The sequence below is a fragment of the Fundulus heteroclitus genome, chromosome 21 (assembly GCF_011125445.2).
Source record: "Fundulus heteroclitus isolate FHET01 chromosome 21, MU-UCD_Fhet_4.1, whole genome shotgun sequence".
NCBI lineage: Eukaryota > Metazoa > Chordata > Actinopteri > Cyprinodontiformes > Fundulidae > Fundulus > Fundulus heteroclitus.
The window spans coordinates 35,048,197-35,071,387 of NC_046381.1; the positions used below are offsets into that span (position 1 = coordinate 35,048,197).

Below are 23,191 nucleotides of genomic sequence, written 5' to 3' on the forward strand. Positions count from 1 at the left end.
CTCACTTCACAGATCTGCTACACCAGATCTCTATATAAGAACCAAAACACAAATATAGTGAATGAAACTCTAATATATCAAACATAACCATATAATGCAGACATTTTTAGAATTGCTTTTTCAATATGTAAAAAAAATCTGTAAGATTGTAGAAAGAAAAATTATTTGACAGAACAACACTTAATTCCAAATATAAACTTAATTCTTTATATGACAAATAAAGAGCATCTTTGTAGTCCAAACTCATTTTATTCAATTGTCTTATAGTGTGTATATATTTTTTTTTACCAATGTTTAAATAATCTGAATAACTGGTCAAGGGGGTATAAACTGTCAGGACTGTGGAGTTTATGACCTTCCAGTTCAGTCAAATAAAATGTTACATTTTGAATCCCAGAGCTGCCCTCCGTCCTTAGAAAATCACACGGATGGAAAGGTTGATCGCTGTCCATCAGCCTCTGTACCAAAATGTTAAGTAGTTCACACTTTGGGAAGTTTTAAAGGTTTCTAGTGCAACCATTTGATCAATAAAAAGAAGAAAAACTATTTCTTATTAAAGTGCACTTCTGATATTGAAGATTTGGTAGTTTACAGTAAAAATGATCCAAAGTTACAGGATACAGAAGTATCAGCAGTTTGGATAAATGGTTAAGAACAAATCCTGTCCTTTATCTGCACTGAAATGCAATTGACCCTGGCCGCTGACGACAACTCCCAGTCTGACTCTTTTAAACCAAAGTGCTTTTATTGAGTTGGGTAATCCTTCAACTTTTTCATTTCTGTGCGCATGAGTTTGACTTTATACCAGTTTGTCGCATTCTTAAGAATGACTCCTTCTCCCCTCTCAGCACTAAAAATGCAAATGTTTATGCAAATGTGACATGTGCTGAAGCTGATTTATCAGTTAAAGCTGTTCTTTTGTGGGTTTTCTCTCCACATTAACGCTGGAATGTCTCATTTCTCTGTTGAAGAGCGAAGTCAAAGTGCACCAGAACAATGCTGGAAATCCAAGAAAATTCAATAAAAGTTATTAAATACAGAGGTCTACTGCTGGGAGACTTTTATTGTGCAGTAACTCCAATTTTTTTTTTTTTTTTACTGTCCTGCTGAGTTTTTCACTGAGGGCTGAAAGGTTTAGATTGGGAGCATTTCCTTTTCTTGGAGAAACACACTTTATTACAACGCCGGTACTACAACTATTGAGATTTGGATGACAGTTAATGTCAGGAAACTGAAAATGGAAAATGACGATAACATAGAAAGCATTGACCTAAACGTAGAGATCAATTTAACTGAGTTAGTTAAATCTTTCCACAGATTTCTGTCTTTTTATATTCCATCATAAGTACCAAAGAGAACAGAATAACCTTCCTATATACAGTTTGGTGCATGCTTATTGTAGCTCCAATAAGTGAGATTTAGTGTAAGCTTAATGTACCTGTTCTTCACTTTTAATAAACATACAACGAAAAAGTTCTGGAAAAATCAACTGGTGACCCGAATTAGTCAATTTTATACTTTATCATCCCTGGTTGCTGATCAGCCAGTTGGGATAAAAAAAAAATCCAATCAGTTTTCTGATCTGAAAACACACCATACATAGGCTAATGTATGCTTAGGTTAATATCTGTACAAGTGCAGTGCTCTGTTTGGCAAATATTAGGATAGAGGACTGTGACCGACCGCCAGCAGCAGGTGATGCTGGGGAGCATCTTCTCCTGCCCAGAAGAATTAACACCAAAGTGTTGTATTTAACATTTGATTTAATCTCGCACTAGCTAAGCAGTTGAGACCGGAAGTGGCCAAGCTGTCGAACGTTAAAATGGTTTTCAAGTAGGGCATGTTCAGGAGACGTTACACTCTGAGAAGCCAGCTGAGGTACTTGTTCATAAAAATGATCTCCAACCACCCTCATCAACCATCAGCGCACCTCGCCGAGACGGATGGAAATGTCATCGGAGTCTGGGGCAGCCGTAATTGGGAAGTTGTACCGCAGCGTTGTGCGGATCATAGCTCCCACAGTTATTTTCACTGTATTCTAAGCATTCTAATCACAAACGGAGTTTTAATAATTGTTGCCGCCCACAAAAAGTTAAAGCTGTGTAAATAAATGTAATGCATAGACAAACAAAGATATTTTGTATCTCGTTTTCCAATTATCAACACACACTTTGTGGCCTAACCAGCTCCACAGACGCTGATCGGGGGCTTCATCGATATGCCGAGGTTTGTAGACAGATGGCGGCCACAAGCTTCGGCTCAGTGGTCTGTTAATATTACATTTTGAGAGCTACTGCTATAGAGCATGGCTAAGTCATCAAGTTAACACTAAAAAAAATTCTAAAAAGGAAAAATGCCTGCAGCAAAGAGCAGATGTCACATGTGACTGTGCTCTGAAGGCCTTCTCAGTCCCTCACGTCTCTATTTTGAGCAGCTCTCTGCCAGCCAAGTTTTGAAAGACCGGTTGATTTGTCAGAAAAGCTCAGGGTGCATTAACGCATGAAGCAGCCCAACAACATTAGAACCGTTTACATCCCTTTCACGGTGCGCTTCAACCCAGCAGCAGGGCTCTTCGTGACGTCCCGCTGCACCGGGCCTAAAGAACCGAAGCGACCGTATGCACGAACGCGCGGTGCACGCGTTGTGGACTTACTCTCTCGCCAGGTGGACCAGGGGGACCGTCGTTGCCTGATGTGCCCTGCAAAACACGACATCTTCATGTTATTGGACAATATTTAGTTAGAATATGAACATGAACGCAAACGCCAGAGGCCTTTCCGATTAAGCGACAGCTCATGATTCATTTCACATTTCACCAATACTCCATGAAAACTATTTAAGATATCCAGGTGTTTTGTGGTGATAGCCTTGCCTTAGGGCCAGATTTTCCTGTTGGACCTCTGGCTCCTCGAGCACCCCGAGGACCCTTTGAAAAGGCAGAGACACAGTTAATTCATGTGACCCCAATTCTGTTTCCAGGTTCTTGGAAAGTATTAAGACGGTAAGTCAGTCATGGAGGGAAGTGGACGTACCGTTGGGCCTCTTTGTCCTCTAGGACCAGGTTTACCAGCAATGCCCTGTTAAATACCCGAAACAAAACAGTTCAGTCACACATAAGGCTTGTCTGCTATCCACCTTTTCGCTTCTATTTCCTACAGAAAGGGACAGATATCATTACAATACTGCTGAGAAACCCTCGAGTTTGCTCCCTTGCTTAAAACAAACGTCCATATTTTGTTTTGTGACATAAAGATTCAACAAAAATAGGTCAATTTTAGCGCATTGCACCGGATTCAAAATGCACTTATGCAGAATCACATTTATCTATGATAAGTAACCTGTAAAATAACCAGCTGAAGTGTTTTTGGTTTTTTTATTTAGTCGATATGCTGTTTAGAAATGCCAACAATAAGGTGGCTCACATTGCAGGGAAGCAGTGTGTGGGTGGAGCCGTTTAGTGCACTGCAGAGTCCACAGACATAATACAAAAGCCAGCAAAGATGGTCTCCAAGTGTTAAAGGAAGACGGAGCCTTTTATCCTGCTCGTTCACATGCATTTGCAAGTCAAGTCAATTTTACATCAAAACTGGGGGGAAAAACAACAACAACACAATGCTGTCACATTTTGGAGCTTCAAAGTTTTGAATAATGATTAAGTCAGTGTGCAGTTCAGATCTGGAAAAGGAAAGTGAGTCAGGTTTACAGCTGCCTCATCGTCCTGGTCTCTGCATCGCCTTTAACTTTAAAGGAACAAATAACTGCTATTCATCAGAAAAAAAAACCCAAAAAAAAAAAAACAACAGAAGTTACAAACCTGACTTTAGAACAAAAAGGCACTAATGACGATTCCTCTTAATACATTTCGTTTCATAAAATATACAGTAACAATTCTCTGTGGCCAGACTGCAGAGGGATTTGTTTACATGGAGTCAGCATCAAGTATTTTGTGGCTTATTCTTATATCATTTCACATATTTATGTGGTTTTGATGAACAACACATGAAACCTTTCCTCAGTTTTAAAGCCTTTTAGAAACAGACTCATCAAATTAAGTTGGGGTCCATAATTTAATTTGTTGAGAGCTGACCATTTCTTGTCAGTTGGTTTCAAATCTGTGCAAAACGGGGTCCAAAACTCCTGAGGCGTGACTATTTAACCCAGATGATCACGCTTGTCCAATGACACGGCGCTCCACCACGCTGTAGAATAGAGTACTCATCACCAAACTGGACCTTGATGGTCAGAAGAAGAAGTAGTTCCTGGACCATGTGTTCCAGGGCAGGATGTTCAGGCTGGCGTTCATGCTGTTCTAGGACTGAAATGGTTTCTTTGCAGCAGTTCTTCTCATAAGGCTTTGTCCTAATATCTTAGTAAGCTCTGCGCCGGCGACAACACAGCTCACCAAGACACTGTCCTGATTCTGGACGTATTACAGCCTTCTTCCCTCTAACTGAACCTTCCACCTTGAGTTTTCTTTTGGGTTGATCAAAAACACTCCAGCTGCAGTATTTTAGGCCACAGGTTCCTGCATTTCTGATGGAAATACTGCTGAACGTTGGCTCCACTTTGGAGGTAACAGTTGCTAACACAAGAAAACAACGGCGTGAACCGTCGCCGAACTCCAGCTGCAGACGTTGCAATGTAACGATAAGACACAGAAAGCCGACTCCAGTCCCGTTGTGTTACTGTCCTGCAGCTTTGGCAAGATAACGGGTCAAAGTCTGAAGAAATGGCTGAACGGACGGTTATCTACCAGGGGCAGCGTCTCCATTTAAAACAGGAAATGAACTTTAAGCTCTTACAAACCTAAGACGAAACAAGGCTAAAATTTACACAAGCAACAGCGTTTCAGTACCGTCCACCAGTGTTGTAGGACTCGAGTCTGAGTCATTAGCTAAATTTAGAGACTTGTGACTTGACTTGGACTTGAGCACTGATGACTCGAACTTGGACTCGGACTCCTACATTCAGATCATTCTGACTCGGAAATTTAGAAAAAGACTCGACTTTTTTTTATATCATCAGGCTATAATTTTAATATGTCATTAGAATATTATTTGGTGTATGATTTTAAAATCTAAATTATTAGTGCAATGTGGTGGAGTGTGGATATTTTTTTTTGTTTAAAAACATGTAGGCTATGCTTACTTTAGTGCGGAACTTGGACTCGACTTGATCAATAGTGACTCGACTTGGACTTGACTCGGATGAGTAATGGACTTGATTCGGACTCGACTCAGATTTTTTTTAATGACTTGGACTTGACTCGGACTTAAACACTGGAGACTCGAACCTGGACTCGGACTCGAGGCATAGTGACTTGACTACAACACTGCCGTCCACTCAAATAATTAGGTATACAACTCAAAAGCGCTATTTCAGCTCTTGGCGCACCTTCAAATGATCGAGTTAAAACCTGTATTCTGGTTTTTATCTGAATAAACTTCACCCCCAACACCCCCCTCACTGCGGCTTTATTTTACAAAGACGCCTTTATAACGAAACAAAACGTAAGTTATGCACTGGTAATGGAGATTTCTCTGCACAAGCAGTGTGTGTGTGTGTGTGTGTGTGTGTTGCGTACCCTTGCTCCTTTCTCGCCGTTTGCTCCGGGGAATCCAGGGAATCCGCTGGAGCCCTGTCAATATCAGAGGGAGATATCATGACGGGGAGATGAGGCTTCATGGGTCAGCGCATATATAACAATAAGGGATTATGTGGTATTCATGTGCCCAGATGATAGATAGCTTTCTGAGTTCTCCGCCGTTAGCACTGAGCTGCTCTGTATCAGATTCTTGCAGCAACAAATGTATAACAGATCAGAAGCACATTTTCTCTCTTGCTGATTTGGTGTAGTTGTTTTTGTGAAGCCTCTACTATATCTTTAATCCATCACTCCATTGACTGTTGCAAAGCTTGTAGGAGAGGCCATTTATCAGTCTCAATATGCGTTTGAATAATCATCAGGAGAACATCTGCCCTAAACAGGACAGAACTAGAGGTGTACGGAGAAAGCAGCTGGTGACCGCAACCAGAAGATTTTTCTGTTTTTTTTTTTTTTTTTCTCCCCTGCTCAGTGAACACACCATATGGGAGTGCTTCCAGGTCTATCTGACTACATCACTCCTCAATAAGGATGCTGTTTACGAGCGAAGAAAGCTCAGTTTGGGGCTATTTTCAGTAACGGTGAGGTCTTTGAAAAAAATGAAGTCAGAGATTTAATCAGCTATTTAAAATGAAATCACTTTGTAGGTTCATTCAGACTGCGAGGGAGTGAAGCTTAGACCGGTAACATGAAGGCTGATCGGAGAACGGCACAAAAAATCATACGGATTTTAAAAAAGCTGACAACAGGTGAGACATCTTTAGATGTATTTTCTGCAGGGAATACACTCGGTTACCAATGCTGGCTGCACTAAATGTCCAGACTGGTCAAATAAGCGGCTGAGGAACGGTTTTAAATGCCAAATACTGACCTCGTATGACCTCACATGTGCTCCCAAAGATAAAGAAGCATTGACTACATGCCAGGGAGCAGGAAATAGCTTTTTGTGTCTTGTTCTTTTGTCTTTTTAGGTTATAGTTTTCAATGGGATTTAAGAAGTGGTTAAAATTAGAATTGGTGAGTCAAAAACCAGAAACCAGGGATTGGATATTGGCCACACAATTGTGATTGTTGCATCTCTGGACCAAAGGTTTGCACGTAACACCTGTAAGTAGAAGATACTGTTTCATTCATCCGTTGTGTAGAAAAGCCTAACGTGTAACTCACTAATTCCACAGAGCTGATCTTTCAAGGTTACTTAATTAAAGTTAAACCAAATAAACCTTTTCCTTCCCTGTTAGGAATTTCAACTTGTCGTTTAACCAGTGCTTGTTTATTATCCTATTTCTAATAATCAATTGTTTTCATAGCATCGTATATATTTTTACAGTTGGGCTGAGGTGCTGGTTGAATCGGATAATCCTCTCCTGTTTATGGGCCATATTTCAAACGTACTGCTGAAATATCTCACCTTCAAATGCGTTTATAAGTGTACCAGATGTCATAGCGCTCCACTATTTGAACAAGATTAATTATAGTCTACACAAAGGCTGCCGGGATAACTGCAATGCTTTATTAGGTGGGATACTCCTGGTGTTGAAAGAAGCACAGGCTTACCTTAGGTCCCTGCCGTCCGGGATAACCTGGCAATCCTGGGACCCCAAGTTTACCCTGAAAGAAATTGACAAGATGAGTAAGAGCAAAAATCCAATTTAGCAAAGGCCAGAAAAATAGAGGTCTCTTTACCTTCTCTCCTGCTGGACCAAGGGGTCCAGACTCTCCGTTGGGGCCGGCTCTGCCTTTAGGCCCCTCAGGACCGTCCTCTCCACGGGGTCCAGGCATCCCAAGTTCACCCTGCCATGAAAAAAAAAAAAACATTTAATTTATTGTCCAAATATAAACATGGATGTGAATATTTTACCTTTAAAGTGTAACAATATATGTTTTATTCAAGCTCCTCACCCGGTCGCCTTTGATTCCCATGTCTCCCTTAAAACCTGGGAAACCGTCCTCACCCTAAAAGGAACAAATATTTGGTCACTTCTTTAAAATGTTTAAAGATGGGATTATAAACGTCAAAACGTCAGAGCTAACGCTTAACTAAAGCTCCCATTCCTGATGTCTAACCGAGGACTTCAGCTGCCATCTGGTGGCCGCACAGTGGAATAGCAACATATATATATATATATATATATATATATATATATATATATATATATATATATATATATATATATATATATATATATATATATATACATTTTCTGACCTATATATATATATATATATATATATATATATATATATATATATCATATTATATATATATATATATATATATATATATGCGAGACAGATGTATGTGAATATTAAAGGGGTGAGGTCTAGGCCTGTCTTCTCTGACACTTTTCCTTTCTCTCGTCGATCTCTTGCCTGGATTTCCAACAGCAGCTGATGCATAATGCAGAGCCGAGCGGGCTTTTCCTCCTAACCTCAAGTAAAGCACGTCCTTTATTCTGAAATCTTTTTTTCTCTTCAAGGTCTGTTTTTTAAACAATTAATAATTCAGCACAGAAATCCCATGAACACCTGTCACTGCAGAGGTTAGATAATCCATTTTTCATTTTTCTCTCTATAACTGTATTGATCCTAAATAAAACACTTGAATATATAAGTTGGCGTTAATCCCAACGCAGATTCTGCCAGCTAGTGACCAGCGTGTGACTGATCGCTGTGGTGTCTCATAGCAAACGCTTTCAGCAGGACAGCTTCCCGTCCAGCAGCGAGTGACCGAGGGTCACTTAGAAGAAAAAGGCTCGGCCTCCTCTGAGGATGCCCATCAACTGACCCTCGTATTGTATTCAGCCTGCTCTGAGCATCCCCTTCAGCTCAGGAGAGTCAAAACAAAGCCGACAGGTAGACAGCAAGAGATTCAGACAGAACCGCTGTGACATGAATGCATTAACAGGAAGCTCTCAAACTTTTTACATCTTTTATGCTGTTTTGACGTTGGCCACAGAGTGAAGTTCACTCTGCTGTCTGTCGCATCGTGACAGAAAGAATGGATGTTCGGTCTATCTATTCTTTCAAGGAGCTCGCTAAATTACCATCACAGCAGAGAGATTTTAAATTCTTACTCTATGTATTCACAGTTCCTACATGTAATAAAAGAAAAATAAATCTAAATTTTTCAATATGTTAGATACAGAGTTCATGATAAACATGTCTACAGTGTTCAGGCTTTAAATATGGCACCTACAAAAACCACAGACGGGGAGGAACAAAGAAGGGATAAAAGGAATTAATGGAGGAGGCTAAGACACAAAGAAGGAAGAAGGGACATAAGGTAGGGAAGAAGGAAGGAGGCAAGGAGCAAATAAAAGACAAAAGAAGGGAAGTGACTAAGGGAGGAAGGGCAAATAAACTAATGGAAAGACGAAAGGAAAGATGGATGCAGTAAGAGAACTACACAATGAGAAGGAAGAGGGAAGAAAGGAGGGACTAGCTCAAAGACACAAGGAGAGAAGAAAGGAAAGACAAAAGCAAGATCACAAGGAAGGAAGGAAGGATACAAGAAAGAAAGGTTAAAGAGTGAAAGTACTCAAGGAAGGGTACAGGTAAAAAGAGAAAGGACACTAGTAGCATAAAGGATAAAGCCTAGACGCACAAATGTTTTGCCACACTTTAATTGTTTTTTTTGTTTACTCTCCCAGACTTGGAAAATACTGAGATCCAGTTTCATAGTTCTCCGGACTGCTCAGGAAGCCTGTGTATAGACGTCTGGGTTCTAACCTGAGAGATAAAACTGGCGTGTTAACAAGAGTTTACCTTCTCTCCTTTTGATCCCTTTAGACCACGGACACCATCAGCACCCTGTGGGGCAGAGACCAGAATTACGACACAATGCCAGGAGGGTGGAGAAAACCACAACGATGCATTTCTCGTAAAGGTCAGCGGATCTAAAACCATCCTACCTTCACACCTCGAGGGCCAGGATAACCAATCGGACCTTGAGGACCCAGTGGACCCTAGAGCAAAGTAATTATAGTTTTGTGATAACTGAACATTTAAATGCAGATGTTCTGAATGGAAATGTTAGACTTAGACTTAGACTTAGACTTTCTTTATTGTCATTTTGTATACACAGAGTGCATACAGAACGAAATTTCGTTTTTCACACAGCTCAGAAATATTGCAGTAACTCTACAGGATACCTTGCAGTGAATTACAGTACAGGATAAAGTGCAGTGTTAATATTCCTTTTAAAAACAACAATTTAGTTTTAAGATTCCCGTTACATCCAAGCACGAGTAGTCAATGGTAATTATCTACTAATTTCATGACATGTAAGCTTACATTTTAATGTAAAATGTGCAAAGATAAATACAGGCAGCAAGTTTCAGAAACAATGTTTTTACATATTTATGTCCAAGTCTGACAAAAGTCTCAGACTGGGATATTATACAGTTTAGTTCATCAATGATCCCAAAATCAGGGAACATTTAAGGATGGTAATAAATCACTAAATAATAGACAATTAATTAATAAAACAAAGTTTATGAGCTAAAGTAGAAAATCAATGGTTTCCTGTTGACAACTATCTACAACATTTGTTCTAAATCCAGCACTAATCAGGCATAACATTACGACCAGTGACAGGCGAAGTGACACAGAGGCTGTACAGTCGGGGTGCCCATGCTCAACCGTGCCCACCGCTGGAGGTGCCATAGAAAGGTCACATGGGCATCAGAATGGTGCCACTAAACCACAGAAGAAGGTGGCATGGAATGACTAATGTTGTTTTCTTTGACCTCATCAGCTGAATCCAGTTGAGTCCCTTACTTGAGGAATACATGGCACCATGATGCACTCCAGGTCAAAGGCAGGCAGGCTGCTGTGGGCTAGATTCTGCTATCCACCCTTGGGTGACTTTGACACGACCCATCTACCTTAGCATTGTAGCGGACCGTGGGAACTGTGCTCCCTGATGGTTCGGGCCTTTTCTCAGCAGGATAATGCATCCTACCGAAAACCATAAATGGCTCAAGAAATAACTCCTAAGATCTCAATCTAATACAGCGTCTGAGGGACGTGAAAGACAGTCAAATCCAATCCACAGAGCCCCCACCTCAGCCTATAAAATCTAAAGGGTCTTGGGGTAAACTCTGGATGCCAATTACAGCAGCCGCCCTTCAGAGGTGTGTTTGGCAACAAAACGGAGCTTAACACACTATTAGGCGGGAAAATGTTACGCGTGGTTGTGTGTATTTGTTTTTCGGTGCTGGAAAATAATAGTGAAAGGTTCGTCTCTTTATGTACAATAAAAAAAATGTGACGTTGTTTAGGCTTATCTCAGATGCTAAAAATCACACCGCTTTGATTTGATTCGACGATCGGGACAAAAAATGCTCTTTACGTTCTTCTCTTTCTTCCAGCTCAGCAAACATATCTTAGAAATCCAACTGAAAGCCACCTACCTGAGAACCTTTTTCTCCATGCGGACCCTCCTTACCAGGATGACCCTGCAAAAAGAAAACGTCAAACTAGTTTTTTTTTCCCCCACTACTTGCTGAATATAGTGACGTGCGACCAAATGTTCTTTCACAGCTGCTCAGGACAACCTGAGATGCACAGAACTGCCACCTGCAGGAAGACTTTGAGCTGCGCTGAATATCGGCTGCAGAGGCCTTGCAGATCAAAATGTGCTTCAAGGCCACACAGCATCAGGCTTTCTGTCTATTAACAAGCCATTTCAACAGAGTGGGGGGGGGGGTCATTTATTTTTTTCTCTTTCAAGGCACAAATTCCCCTCTAAGTTTTGCAAATGATTAGAAACCCTTACTTTTAATGACACAAAGTGAATTATTCATGGTAACTTGCGCGTGGATGAGCAGTTGGAGCGTGATAAAGCAGAGAGGCCGGGTTATGAGCTTCCTCCCGCGTCGGAACAAGCTTCAGCGGTGAAGAACAACCGCCGCTTCTTATTGGAGGCGCAACATGGAGGCAGAGATGGTGTAAATCAGCGGGCTCTGCGGCCCGAGGGCTGCTGCGGGCGTTCGCCTCTTCAGCCGACGACCGTGTGCAACAACAGGTCTGGATAATAAACCCCACAGGCCCTTTACTGCTGCTGTGAAAAACGCCTTGAGAGACTCAGAGGCACGGGTCTGCTGTGTCTAACCGAAAGCTTCGGTGTTTGTCATGAAGCAAAGAGGCTAATATACGGTCTATTTGTATATTTCTTCTTTGGATAAAGTGGATACTATTACGTTTTTTTTCCCTTATAGTCCAAAGTGACCATAAAGGAGATCCTTTGTGTGCTTTTCCTGCTCACTCGTTCATTTCGTAGCAGGTGTCTGCCATGACTTCTACACTTCATTAAATATCTAATGTTTTCTCCATTGAAATGAATGTCAGCTACTTCCACTTACTGTCAGCAAGAAAAATAACATTCAAACAGGATACAAGACATTCAGCAGTACAGGTTTTATACAATGTTGCATATTTTCCAGCTAGTTGCTTCACATTAAAAGCCCACCATGACAGTCCTCCATGCTTCAAGTTTTCACTTTTGATTCAAGCTACTTCAGCAGGTTTGAGGTAAGACACAGAAAATGTTCTGCTTTACCTGAGCTTTTTCGGCTGATTTGTGCTAATCCGTTCATTATTAGGACGTTTTTCTAGTTTAATCTGGTTTCCGCAAGCTTTGTACTGTAAACGGTAAGAGCTAGAACTACGACAGGTTTTCAGACTCAATCAGTCAATTTACGACAGAACAAAGACTGTGTATGACAGAAATCTATGTTCTAGTAAGAGAACATAATCTAGGACATATGAAATGTTGATATTTCTGTTTGAGTTGGACATTGTTCCTTTTTCAATACCATCCGTTTAACGGAACGCAAAATTGCACTAGATTTTAGTCCATTTTCATTTCCTAACTAAAGTTTTATCTTATTTTCTACATTCATTAATGCTTTTGATGATGGGGGGGGGGTCATCTAATTCTTTCCATTTCTGCTACAGATGAATTTCAATAAATTACTGTTGCCTGTGAATTCTATTCGAGCACATATTTTTCTTCCACTCAATTTTCCCTTGTTTTGCGTAGGTAGCGCTCTCTGTGAATGGCCAACTTCTTTAGCTATGAGCTTTTGGGGGCTGTGTGTCAGTCACAGCCTGCTGCACCCCTATCAATAAACATAGGATAGTGAAGGCCATTACATGACCATAACATAAACTTTTATACCGCACTTAAAAATATGTGTTCTCATTGGTCTTATGTAATATCACAGCTGGGTTTTCATTAAATAAAGGCAGTACTCATCAAAAATAAGAAAAGGGGTTTCACCTTTTGAATTAAATTGCTGAAATAAAATAAACCTTTGGTGATATTCTATTTTACTGACATGCAGGTGGATGTTGTCTTAAAGAAGCGATGCATATGTGTGCAGTATGGATATACATATCAGGTGAGCACGTACAGGAGGCCCGTCGGCTCCAGGTAATCCAGCAAGCCCCGACCGGCCCTGAGGTCCCTGTGTGAGGAGGACACAAACAGGAGGCATGGTTAAAGAAATCGGTTTTAAAATTTGGTTTCCGTAAGACAAAATATACTTCTGAACCGGACAGGACAACAATACTACTACTTTTGTTCACAAATGTACTGAAATTATGAATCACAGAGGCTCAGTTCTGCATCTGAGGTTAGAAAAGGGCCCCCACTGCTCTACATGGAGCGATACCATTAAAATAAGATGTAAAAAGTACGTAGTCCTTAAAATAAAGAACCTACTTTTTCTCCAGGTGGTCCGATCGGACCTTGAGGACCAGGAAGCCCCTGCAAAACAAGATACACACATACATCAAAGAGCACATCTCAACAAATACACAAAAAACCCTCCGACACAAGCTGAGTAAACCCGAAGAGTTTGCTGAAGCTGTAAATAGTGGAGCTGGTGCAGGACTGTCAGCCTCTGTGTGTGTGTGTGTGTGTGTGTGTGTGCGTGTGTGTGTGTGTGTGTGTGTGTGTGTGTGTGTGTGTGTTTGCCTGTGGGCACATTAGCATTCAGTTTGTGGAACCGAATGCGTTTAAATATTTGTGGATGCGCTCCCACGTGTGCGGCTCAGCCTGGCTACCTGATGAATGCCGGTGCCTCCACGCGGACGTGAGCGTGACAGCGCCAACAGGTGGGGGGGGCGGTGGTGCTTTTACCCCCAATAAACATGTCAGCGTCTTAGAATAAGCCCTTTGCTTTTATGGGAGCTTGTAGATGTGTGTTTTTTTTATCTCCATGGGAAGGTCGAAACAGAAGAGGAGAATTGTGGAAGAAATTAATGATTTTAACGTGAAACATGGTGAATCAAAGTAAAGCTTGAACACACATTTATTTAGTGGGGCGGTAAATTGGAAACATTATTATGCTAAGCATTGTGGATTAGTTAAACTAGTCTCATAGGAGGCTTTGAAGTACAGCCGTATTTGTCAAGGGATCATCCAGCCAAAAAGGAAATGAAAACCAGAGTGTTTGAGACCAGCTTGCTGTATTGGCACCTCGCAGCAGCTGCCCCCCCGCCGTGTACGACGGATTCACTCACCTGCGTTCCAGGAATGCCCTGCTGACCGGGTGGGCCTGGTTCCCCTTGTGGTCCCTAAAGGAAAGAGATCAAGTTTGTCAAAATGAAAGCGATCAGGGTGAATACGGCGCCGATGTGTGTTTATGTTGGCGGCTTTCACCACTGGGAGGAATCCAATTAAACAGAGAACATCTGAACAGATCTCAGGTAGGTAACTATAGGACTCATAAAGAATGTTGCTCACTGCATCTTTCTGTTCAGTTTGATCTTCTGAGACTTTTATTGTATTTTTAATAAAAAAAAAAGAAAGCAACGAGCTGCGATCCCGATTCAGATCCTCTGCTTCCTCTCTTGAACTTTAACTGCTGTGCCTGTGAACTGCTTGGAGGTGCTGGACTGGCCTTTGACCCCACAGCTGTGCGTGCTGCAGGCATCTTTAAAAGCCCCGCCACAGGCCGCCCTATGTGAAGGAAAAGCCAGGACACTCCAGCCGGCGCCCGCCGAGGTTCGCAGCCTCGCCAGCTGATAAGGGAACATTAGAGCGTGTTTACTGAGGGGACGCTGCGTGTGTACCATGTTTCCTTTGGGACCTGGTGGTCCGTCAACTCCGGCGACGCCCTGAGGAGGAGAGATAAGCAGCCATTTGTCATACCAGTTACAGCAAGCGGGTTATCGGAGGAGGGCAGATGGTAAAAGTCAGGGTACGCACTGGCACTCCGGGGGGTCCTGGAGGACCACGGGGTCCCAGCAAACCTCTAGGACCCTAAAAAAAAAAACAGAAGAAGTAGCCTCACTAAGATATCAAATAAAATGAGATCCAGTTCATTGCTCAAGTGTTGGTTTGGATCGGCAGGCCAATGCTGTGTACTGTCGGATGTGTTCATGTGATAGCGTGACAGGACAGGCTTACGCTCTCTCCAGCCAACCCTCTGGGCCCGATCTCTCCATCCTCGCCCTTAGGACAGAAAAACAGAGCAGACGCAGAGTTGAAATGTGCTGCGGTTCAAACTCATTATGCCCCAAATGAAAATACGAGCATACAACTATCAGCGCCCTTTTATACCAGGCCGAGATCTGATCTGAGCCTGCGACAGCTCTGAGGTGGATGCGGTGTGGCAGTTTAGGGGATTTTAGTTGGAGGGGAGCAAAGGTTAAACCAAAACTCTCCTCCTCCTCCTCCGTTTTTAGTGTCCCTCCCATGTGTGGCGCCTGAGGGCTGAGGTGGTGGAGCACAGCTGATTTAAACGAATCCGTCGCCGGCCCACCCCTGTTAGGGGCGACTTTAAATGGTTCCAGCAAAGATGGAGTACTTACTCTCTGTCCATCCTCTCCTGGGGCTCCTGGTGGTCCCATCCGCCCCGGCTCCCCCTGAGAACGATGGGAGACAGGTTCATTTTTCTCTAAACTAACTACAAGAAGACACGTTGGACTTTCCACACTTTCTAACATTCTTAATTGTTTTCATACTAGGAGAATCCTGCAACATTTAGGCTTACCTTGGAGGTTTTTTTTTTATATTGACAACTTTACCATTAATTCCCTCAATTTCAAAGGCTCTGTTTGTGCTGATTTTTAAAACTGTCACTGGACAGGAGCAGAATACATCAAATATATGCAACAAAACTGTCGATTCTCGTGGAAACTCCGGATTAGAAAACATTAGCAGTAAATAACTGTGCAGTTCAAATAAAAAAAAAAAAAATAAAAAAAAATCACACAAAACAGATGAAGTCCCTGATAAACGTTTGAAAAGAAAGGGTGAGTTCAGAGCTTCAGACAATTAGTACAAGACAATGGCTCAGAGGGACAACAAATGAGTAAAAATAGTCAAGGGAAAGTGGGAAATCTGTCTTACTTGAAATGACTCTGCAGAGTACATTTCTGAGAGGCTTTGGTGTCAGACTACTGCGGATTTATTGTAAAACGTTCATACAAACGCCAAATGCTCTCTGTGGCGGCGTTTGTTGAGAACTTTCCTCACAGGGGGTTTGGGTCTGAATGGTCAGACAGTCGGACGCTGAGCTATTCTGTTATTTCTTCGTGAACAGACCGGACCTGAGCTGAAAGTCATGTCAAATCTCTTATCAAGTCCCATGCATCGAATGATTTGTTTTGCATCTTAGAATAAAATGGGGCATCGTTCAGTTCATAAAGAGACTTAAGTTGCTAATTATCAGTGTTTGATTTAGATATGTTTTCAATTGAACAATTCATGGCTGGATTATGTAATACATGTTTTTCTCAAGTCTTGGGTTTACTGCCAGCATCAGTTGTCCTCTGGAAAGGCTCTAAACACACTAACCGCATTTTTCTAATATTCTTTTAATACAACCAAATTTGTTGTAATTATTATTGACGTTTTAATTTTTTTAATGTTGTTACCAGCATTTTCAGTGCGTATTTTATTCTAAATTTTCTTCATATACAAATATATCTATATCTATGTACCCTGCCTCTCGCCCAATGACTGCTGGAGATAGGCTTCAGTTTATGAAACTGCTGTCAGAAATGAATGAAATTACAACAGACCTGAAATAAGCAAGCAGACCGCATCACACTGATACCCTCTAAAACTATCGTCTTAGCTTCCAAACTCCCCTTTGATTTCATCTTTTCACACGTTCTGATTAATGCAGGTCAAAGAGTGGAATAGAGAAACGCTTCTCATCCGATACCTCGCCTCTGGGCACTACGGCTGTTCACTCATCACATTTAAATTAAAGAAGCTTACTCAACATGATGACGTAAAGACACTGGAAAGGCAAAGCCACGAGCGGCTGCATCTAAAACATTAAAAACAACCCCCAGCTCTTTGGTAAATCCTAATAATCTAATAACACAAATCACCACTAAGGAGATTTTCTTTAATGCCAGTTTAGTGACTTATCACACATGAAAACAGTATTTATGTCATAAAGCTCAGAAGGAGCCAAAAGACTCATTTCATATTGAAATTAATACTTTAATTCATGACTCTGTTAAAGATCAGGTTTTTTTTCTCTCTCAACTTTTCACACAAAACTTCATCCAACATGGTTTTACTTAATTAAAATGACAAAATTTGGTTTGAGGACTCTGACGTAGTTAAAAAGCAGCGTTATCCTCTCTGTACTCACCCTGTGACCCTTTTCTCCAGGCAGCCCGGGAAGTCCATCAAAGCCTCGGTCCCCCTGTGAATAAAAACAGCGACACACAATCAAACCACATTACCATGACTGACACAAAGCGGTTCTTCCCTTCTTTATACGTTCAACATCTCCACTTGTGCGGTGTTTTTACCTTAGACCCCGGCTCTCCGGGCATTCCACGAGCACCATCTGCACCAGCCCGACCCTTAAAAACAGAGGAAAACACACTTGGACTCAAACCTTTCCACACTATTCATGCGTTCGCCAACTGGCATTTCGAAACAAAAACACAAACGTATAAGATAAGTGGAGGAATTATCAATATCTAGAAGCTAAATAAAAGTCTTGGTATCTGTGACATTTAAATTATTTATTATCAGCAGGTTTGAATGGCTATAATGGGACCCGACTAACGTTCTGCTTGGTAGAAATGAGGCAGCGCCACAAACTGAGGGTGCAATTTTTTTTCACAGCTTTTTATTCAAGTATTCATTAACAAAGTTAACTTATTTCCCTACATCTGTTGATTAATTGAGTTATGACGGCTCGCAGCACAAATGCGGCTTCCAATTAAAAACAAGAGCACAAGGTATTACTCCTGAGGATTCCTGACTGGAATTGGGATCTGCAGGGAGAAACCCCTAAATCTGATATCATTCTGATCAGTGAATGCATCGTCTCTACGCAATGGTCAGCCTAACAGCAGCACTCTACGGTTTGGAAGTCGTTACTGGGTGAAGAGGATTAAAGGTTTACTTTTTTAGAATGAGGGCGGTGTTTAAAAAATAAAGTCGGGGGAAGCACTGAGATATAAGAATCCATCTGAATAGAAACTGCATTTTGTCGAGACATGTCTGTGTTTTATTCAGGCTGTGAGACAGTAGATCTTTAAGTAGAGTCCTGAACAGAATACAGCAAAGTGGATCTGTTTCATCCTTACAACCATTTAATCTCTGATAGTCAGGGAACATGCTGGAATTTGAAATGCTGGCAGACCCTTAAAAAAAAACTCTATTAAAGCGGCAGTAGATAACTTTTGTAAAAATGTACTTTTTACATATTGGTTAAAACTGTCGCTACGTGCTGACAGTAAAACGTGAGACAGATAATCAGTGAAAAGCAATCAAGCTCCTCTGGCTCCTCCCAATGGTCCCACTGACATTTGCAGAAATACACCGCTCCCGGACAGAAACAACCAATCAGAGGCAGGAGGAATGCCTGGCTCTGATTGGCTGATTTGGCTGTTAGCAGTCTATCACTCTTATGTACGCGGTACACCCCTCGCCCACACGGCACTACTGTCAGCTGTGTTAAGATAAGATAAGATAAGTTAAGATAAGATAAGATAAGTTAAGATGAGAAAAGAAACAAAATTCCACAAAGGGGAAATTCTGGATTAAATCTTTAAAGACAGAGAAACAAGCTAAAAAAAAAAACGAATTAGACCGAGCCCAAAATAAAATGAGGGTAAACATGGGAGCAGCACAGCAGGCTCCACAGTGGGGGAGGAGCTGTGGAGAAAGGGCTGCACCGCAGTAGAGAGCAAGGGGGAGGGACCTGTAAGGTGTGCTTGATTTCAGGCTAAGTCCATGGTTGTCTCAGAACTCCCTACTGCAGCTTCAACGTGGAGATCTACACTCTAAAGTTAATCCACACAGACTTCTGTTCTAGCAGTGCCTGCAGCACTAACCAGTGACCCATGGTTGTCACCAGTATAAGATTCTAACAACAGCATAAAGGTCAACTCCTTAATCATATTTCACCTAATCAGCGCTTTGGTTGCCTTTTTGTTTCTATAGAGCTTTATAAAAATAATTGCCTCTAACAGTAAATAGCAGCATAACTCAGATTTACTTCTCTCTTACACATGGTGTGACATTGTCTTTTATCCAAATATGTAAGTATAGACATGGTGCCACTCGTGAAGGGAAGCTTATGAAAAATACTGAATGCTGCTCCTATATCTTTGCCTATAATAATAACAACAACTCACAAACATTTAAAATTAGCATTAGAATTTAAAATCTTCTTAAAAGAAATCGGAACTCGGAAATCTGTTACAAAATATTTGCCTGGATTTTGACTAATAATAAATAGAAGTTGTTAACATCTGTTTTAAAGTGTTAAACAGTAGGACTTCCACTATTACTCTCATCAGTTCCTTTTGTAAGAGCATTAACAATATCTACATGAAGAGGTGATGGGAGGGTACGTGGAGATCATCGATGAAACGTATCTCCACCAATTTACAGCACAGAGGGAAAGTAGCGGCTCCAAAAACAGAAAACACGCAATTATAAATGGATTAGAGTCGCAATACTCAGATTTACTGTGATTTTCCAAACTTAACTTTCTGTCGCCATGCTGTGTCATCACCTTCTTTCCGCATTGCTTCAGGAAATATTTTATTTGAAAGTGGTAGGAATCCCAGACAAAAATCATATTTGGTTAAAGCTAAACCCATCACACTTAATACCCAATTAGAAGAGTCAGAAAGGAAGACGGAACTCTAATGCTTTGCTGACAAGCTCATAGTTACAATGTGCATGACGTGTGACTGGAGAATGCAGAAAACATTAGTTTTTTTTTTTTAATTATAAAATGACTATTAATACAACTTCCTTATTATGAGGCTTTTTTGTAGTACTATGGGTAGAATTGGTGCATTAGTTCGCCTGCCCTATGTAAATTCAGGTGCCATGTTGTCACAAAGCTTAGTTAACTACAGATGGAGTCCTATGCAGGAGCAGATGAGAAGAATTCCAGATGCATGGAAGAAATTCTGAATAACGTGGCACTAAAACACCTCAGAGCAGAGAATTGGGTTTGTTTCATTCATTTTTTGGATGGTTTGTATCTATTGCTTTCCAATTAGGTCGGGATGTTTGGCCTTGGCTGAGCCGCTGCACCGTGACACTAATTGCAGCCGCCAGTTTTCCCAGTTTTGGCATTTTCAGACAGATTAGCTGCGAGGCCATGGATCCGAGGATTGGCGGCGCAGCACAGGCCTGAGAGCGCTTATCAAGAAATTGTTTGTTGAAGTGAAAACAATCCTCTCAGCGTTTCGGCCTATCGACAAACACAAACACACACACACACACTTTCACGCGCACACAGAGTCCTGTGTGGGAGTTAAAGGTGACTGAGTTCACTCACCCTTTTCCCAACTTTGCCAGGTTGTCCTGGGGGTCCTTGGATGCCACGTGGACCCTGCACGGACAAAAGGAGATGCATTTAGAGCCGAGCAACACGTTCAGCCAGGGGTCTGGACGTAGCCTTTAGTGGAAAACCGAGAGACACTTCAATGCATCATTTAAATCATTATCCCTCGCTCACCTGAGGGCCCGGGTCTCCACTTTCACCTTTCAGCCCAGCGGAACCAGGTGGACCCTGAAAAACGAAAACACGGCAAACACACAGCGTGAATCTTTCCGCCGCAGTTGCAGCTCAGAGAAACACAAGTGACATAATCCAGAGCAAACAGCAGATGGCATTATTCCGCTTTTTATGAAGAGAACGGATTCGGCTCAAGGCAACCGGCAGCCGCATTAAAAACAACATGACTGAAATCTGAAGGAATCTTTTACTCCGCTTTAACAAACCGGTGAGCAGTTTCCACAAATAGGGATGTTCAAATGATCGAAACAAACTCAAAATTTTGTTTCATGCGTGATTTGTAAAGTCCGTGTTAGCTCTCCAAACCTGAGAGGACATAAATAGATAAAACACAACGACCGCGTCACGTACATCTGCTACGACAACAATAACAGTTTGAGCTTTTAGAGCTGAGATCCTGCTGCAGATCAGCAGAGATGTGGAAGAGCAGTTCAACAACACCTGGCGGTACGAAACAATATGTTTTCTATACTGTACGGTATTATTTGAAACGGACAAAAGCACCTAAAATCCACCAATCCCTTCTGTCACGTTATTTCCTTTGGATCAACCTTTTGACATCTGATCTTACCAGATCTTCCTTTTTGATTCTCAGACGAGAGGAGCAGACTTGAACAGAGAGTAGTTCCCTGTGGCTTACGTAGGGTTGTTTTCTGGTATTAGATCCTGGATCATGTATCAACAGGCCTGAGAAAATATGAAGGGGCTGGGTGTGGTAGGGGGCAGCTACACTTATCAGACAGGTAGTGTGTCCACTGAGCTGCTCCAGGCAGCAGAACAGAAGCTGCGATCAGTTTGCTGCTAAAAGTATCCGATAATGTAAACAGCAGACATAGATTTCAGGGCATCGCCTGCAGAAACAGGTGGTAAACATCTTAAAATGTGCGAGTTTTGTTCTGTTCACTTATGAAGCTCGAGCGACAAAATAATTTGCCTGATTAAAAGCTGACTGCTCTCCATCGACCCCAAGCTGGTGTCACGCTGGTGACGTGAGATACTAAAAATCAGAGCCTCACCACTGGTCCAGATCTTCCAGTCAAGCCCATCGGCCCCGGAGGTCCCCTCATGGCCAGCTGGGGGGCCACAAACAAAGACAAGAACAGTAGATCTATTTAGAGAAACATTTTTATTTCAAAACCTGCTCCCTACGCTCTGTAAGCAGCAGATGTACATACAGAATGTGGTATGCGGAGAGAAAAAAAGAGAAACATGGTCAAAGTGAATGTTTTCACGTCCTGACATGCTGCCGTTTTCCCATGTTACACAGAATAGCATTAGTTGAGGTTTATATCCTTGGCTTAAAATAAATTTAAGGATTAGCTGTAAATAAGATGTTTTCCCTTTTTCTGACCGCCTTTTAGAAGAAACAGAATGTAGGTTCCCTTTAGTTTGTTGTCTGGACTCATTAATGGTGCAAACATAAAAAAAAGTGTTTCTAAACATTTTGGCTATTCTGCAATATTTAAATTGTTTATATTGAAATAGTGTTCATTAAGAAATGCTTAGATCAGGGTTACCCAAAGTGTCGCCTAGGGGGCCTTTTGGAGCCCTTTGAATGATTTTACATGGCCCCTGACCACAGGTCAAGAATGGTAAAATTTTGGCCCCCAGCACAAATGCTTGATGGATGCTTCTTTAAAAAAATATTTTATGGGGGTTATTTTCACTGACAAATTAAAATGGGATTTGCAAGATACAACACAAAGTATATGTCTTTCTATTCCCGTGCTTTTGGCTTTAAGCACGAATATTCAGCACGTTTTACTACAAAGCAGCCTTGGGCTCAGATAATCTTTAAACCTGGCTAAACAGCGAACCTATTTGAAGAAAAAAAACGGCCCATGTCACATTCTCGTTCCTAAGAATAAATGCATTTAGAGCATTGTCTGTTTTTTAATAAAGCAAATAGGCCCAGTCCTTTTTTTATGTTGTAGATCTACAATGATTTATGAATACATTTTCTAAAAAAATTTGAGTTTAGTTTAGAACTGAGCATGTTAAAAGATCAGAATAACATTAATATTGTGATTTTAAGCTTTCAAAGACGTCATTTTTGCAGCATCTTTTTCATTAATTCAAATCAGAATTTATGCCCTGTTTAGACAGCAAGCCCTGAGGCGTTTTAAACTGTCTTTCCTGCATGTACACCTTTCAATGGCCTATTTATTTTGTTTCTTCACAGCACGTCTCTTTTTAAGCCTCACAAAGTCAACAAAACGCAGGGCAGCCCCCTCTGCTCCCAACAAAACACCATCTCAGTGCTCTTCCCCTCCGTTCCCCAGTGCAGCATTCTGTAAAGAGGAGGGATCGTAGGTGATAGACAGCAGGCGTTTACTTACACGGGCCTGGGAAAGGATGGCCTGTGCTTGGGCCTCTTGAGCTGACACCACCGGACCCTTCTCACCATCCCCGCCAAAGCGAAACTGTTCAGCACACACACACACACACACACACACACACACACACACACACACAGCTCATTATATTTGTCATCACGGTTACATGACGCCTCTCGCTGCAGAACGACACATTTAAAAGATGGGTGGCA

General features: G+C 41.6%; 1 protein-coding gene across 4 annotated transcripts in view; it reads right to left on the reverse strand.

Moving 5' to 3' along the window:
* col11a1a (collagen, type XI, alpha 1a) overlaps window positions 1–23,191 on the reverse strand; it is a 114,973-nt gene that overhangs the window by 47,112 nt on the left and 44,670 nt on the right. For all 4 annotated transcript variants that reach the window (XM_036125466.1, XM_036125464.1, XM_036125465.1 and 1 more), the window contains 23 exons: window positions 22,983–23,066; window positions 21,660–21,716; window positions 20,584–20,637; window positions 20,404–20,457; window positions 17,399–17,452; window positions 17,236–17,289; window positions 15,434–15,487; window positions 15,030–15,074; window positions 14,829–14,882; window positions 14,693–14,737; window positions 14,141–14,194; window positions 13,338–13,382; window positions 13,027–13,080; window positions 11,023–11,067; window positions 9,520–9,573; window positions 9,374–9,418; window positions 7,508–7,561; window positions 7,292–7,399; window positions 7,163–7,216; window positions 5,585–5,638; window positions 3,033–3,077; window positions 2,873–2,926; window positions 2,654–2,698 (listed from right to left, as the gene is read on the reverse strand). In XM_036125466.1, the coding sequence (XP_035981359.1) occupies window positions 2,654–2,698; window positions 2,873–2,926; window positions 3,033–3,077; window positions 5,585–5,638; window positions 7,163–7,216; window positions 7,292–7,399; window positions 7,508–7,561; window positions 9,374–9,418; window positions 9,520–9,573; window positions 11,023–11,067; window positions 13,027–13,080; window positions 13,338–13,382; window positions 14,141–14,194; window positions 14,693–14,737; window positions 14,829–14,882; window positions 15,030–15,074; window positions 15,434–15,487; window positions 17,236–17,289; window positions 17,399–17,452; window positions 20,404–20,457; window positions 20,584–20,637; window positions 21,660–21,716; window positions 22,983–23,066 (1,266 nt within the window). The remainder of the gene's footprint in view (window positions 1–2,653; window positions 2,699–2,872; window positions 2,927–3,032; window positions 3,078–5,584; window positions 5,639–7,162; window positions 7,217–7,291; window positions 7,400–7,507; window positions 7,562–9,373; window positions 9,419–9,519; window positions 9,574–11,022; window positions 11,068–13,026; window positions 13,081–13,337; window positions 13,383–14,140; window positions 14,195–14,692; window positions 14,738–14,828; window positions 14,883–15,029; window positions 15,075–15,433; window positions 15,488–17,235; window positions 17,290–17,398; window positions 17,453–20,403; window positions 20,458–20,583; window positions 20,638–21,659; window positions 21,717–22,982; window positions 23,067–23,191) is intronic.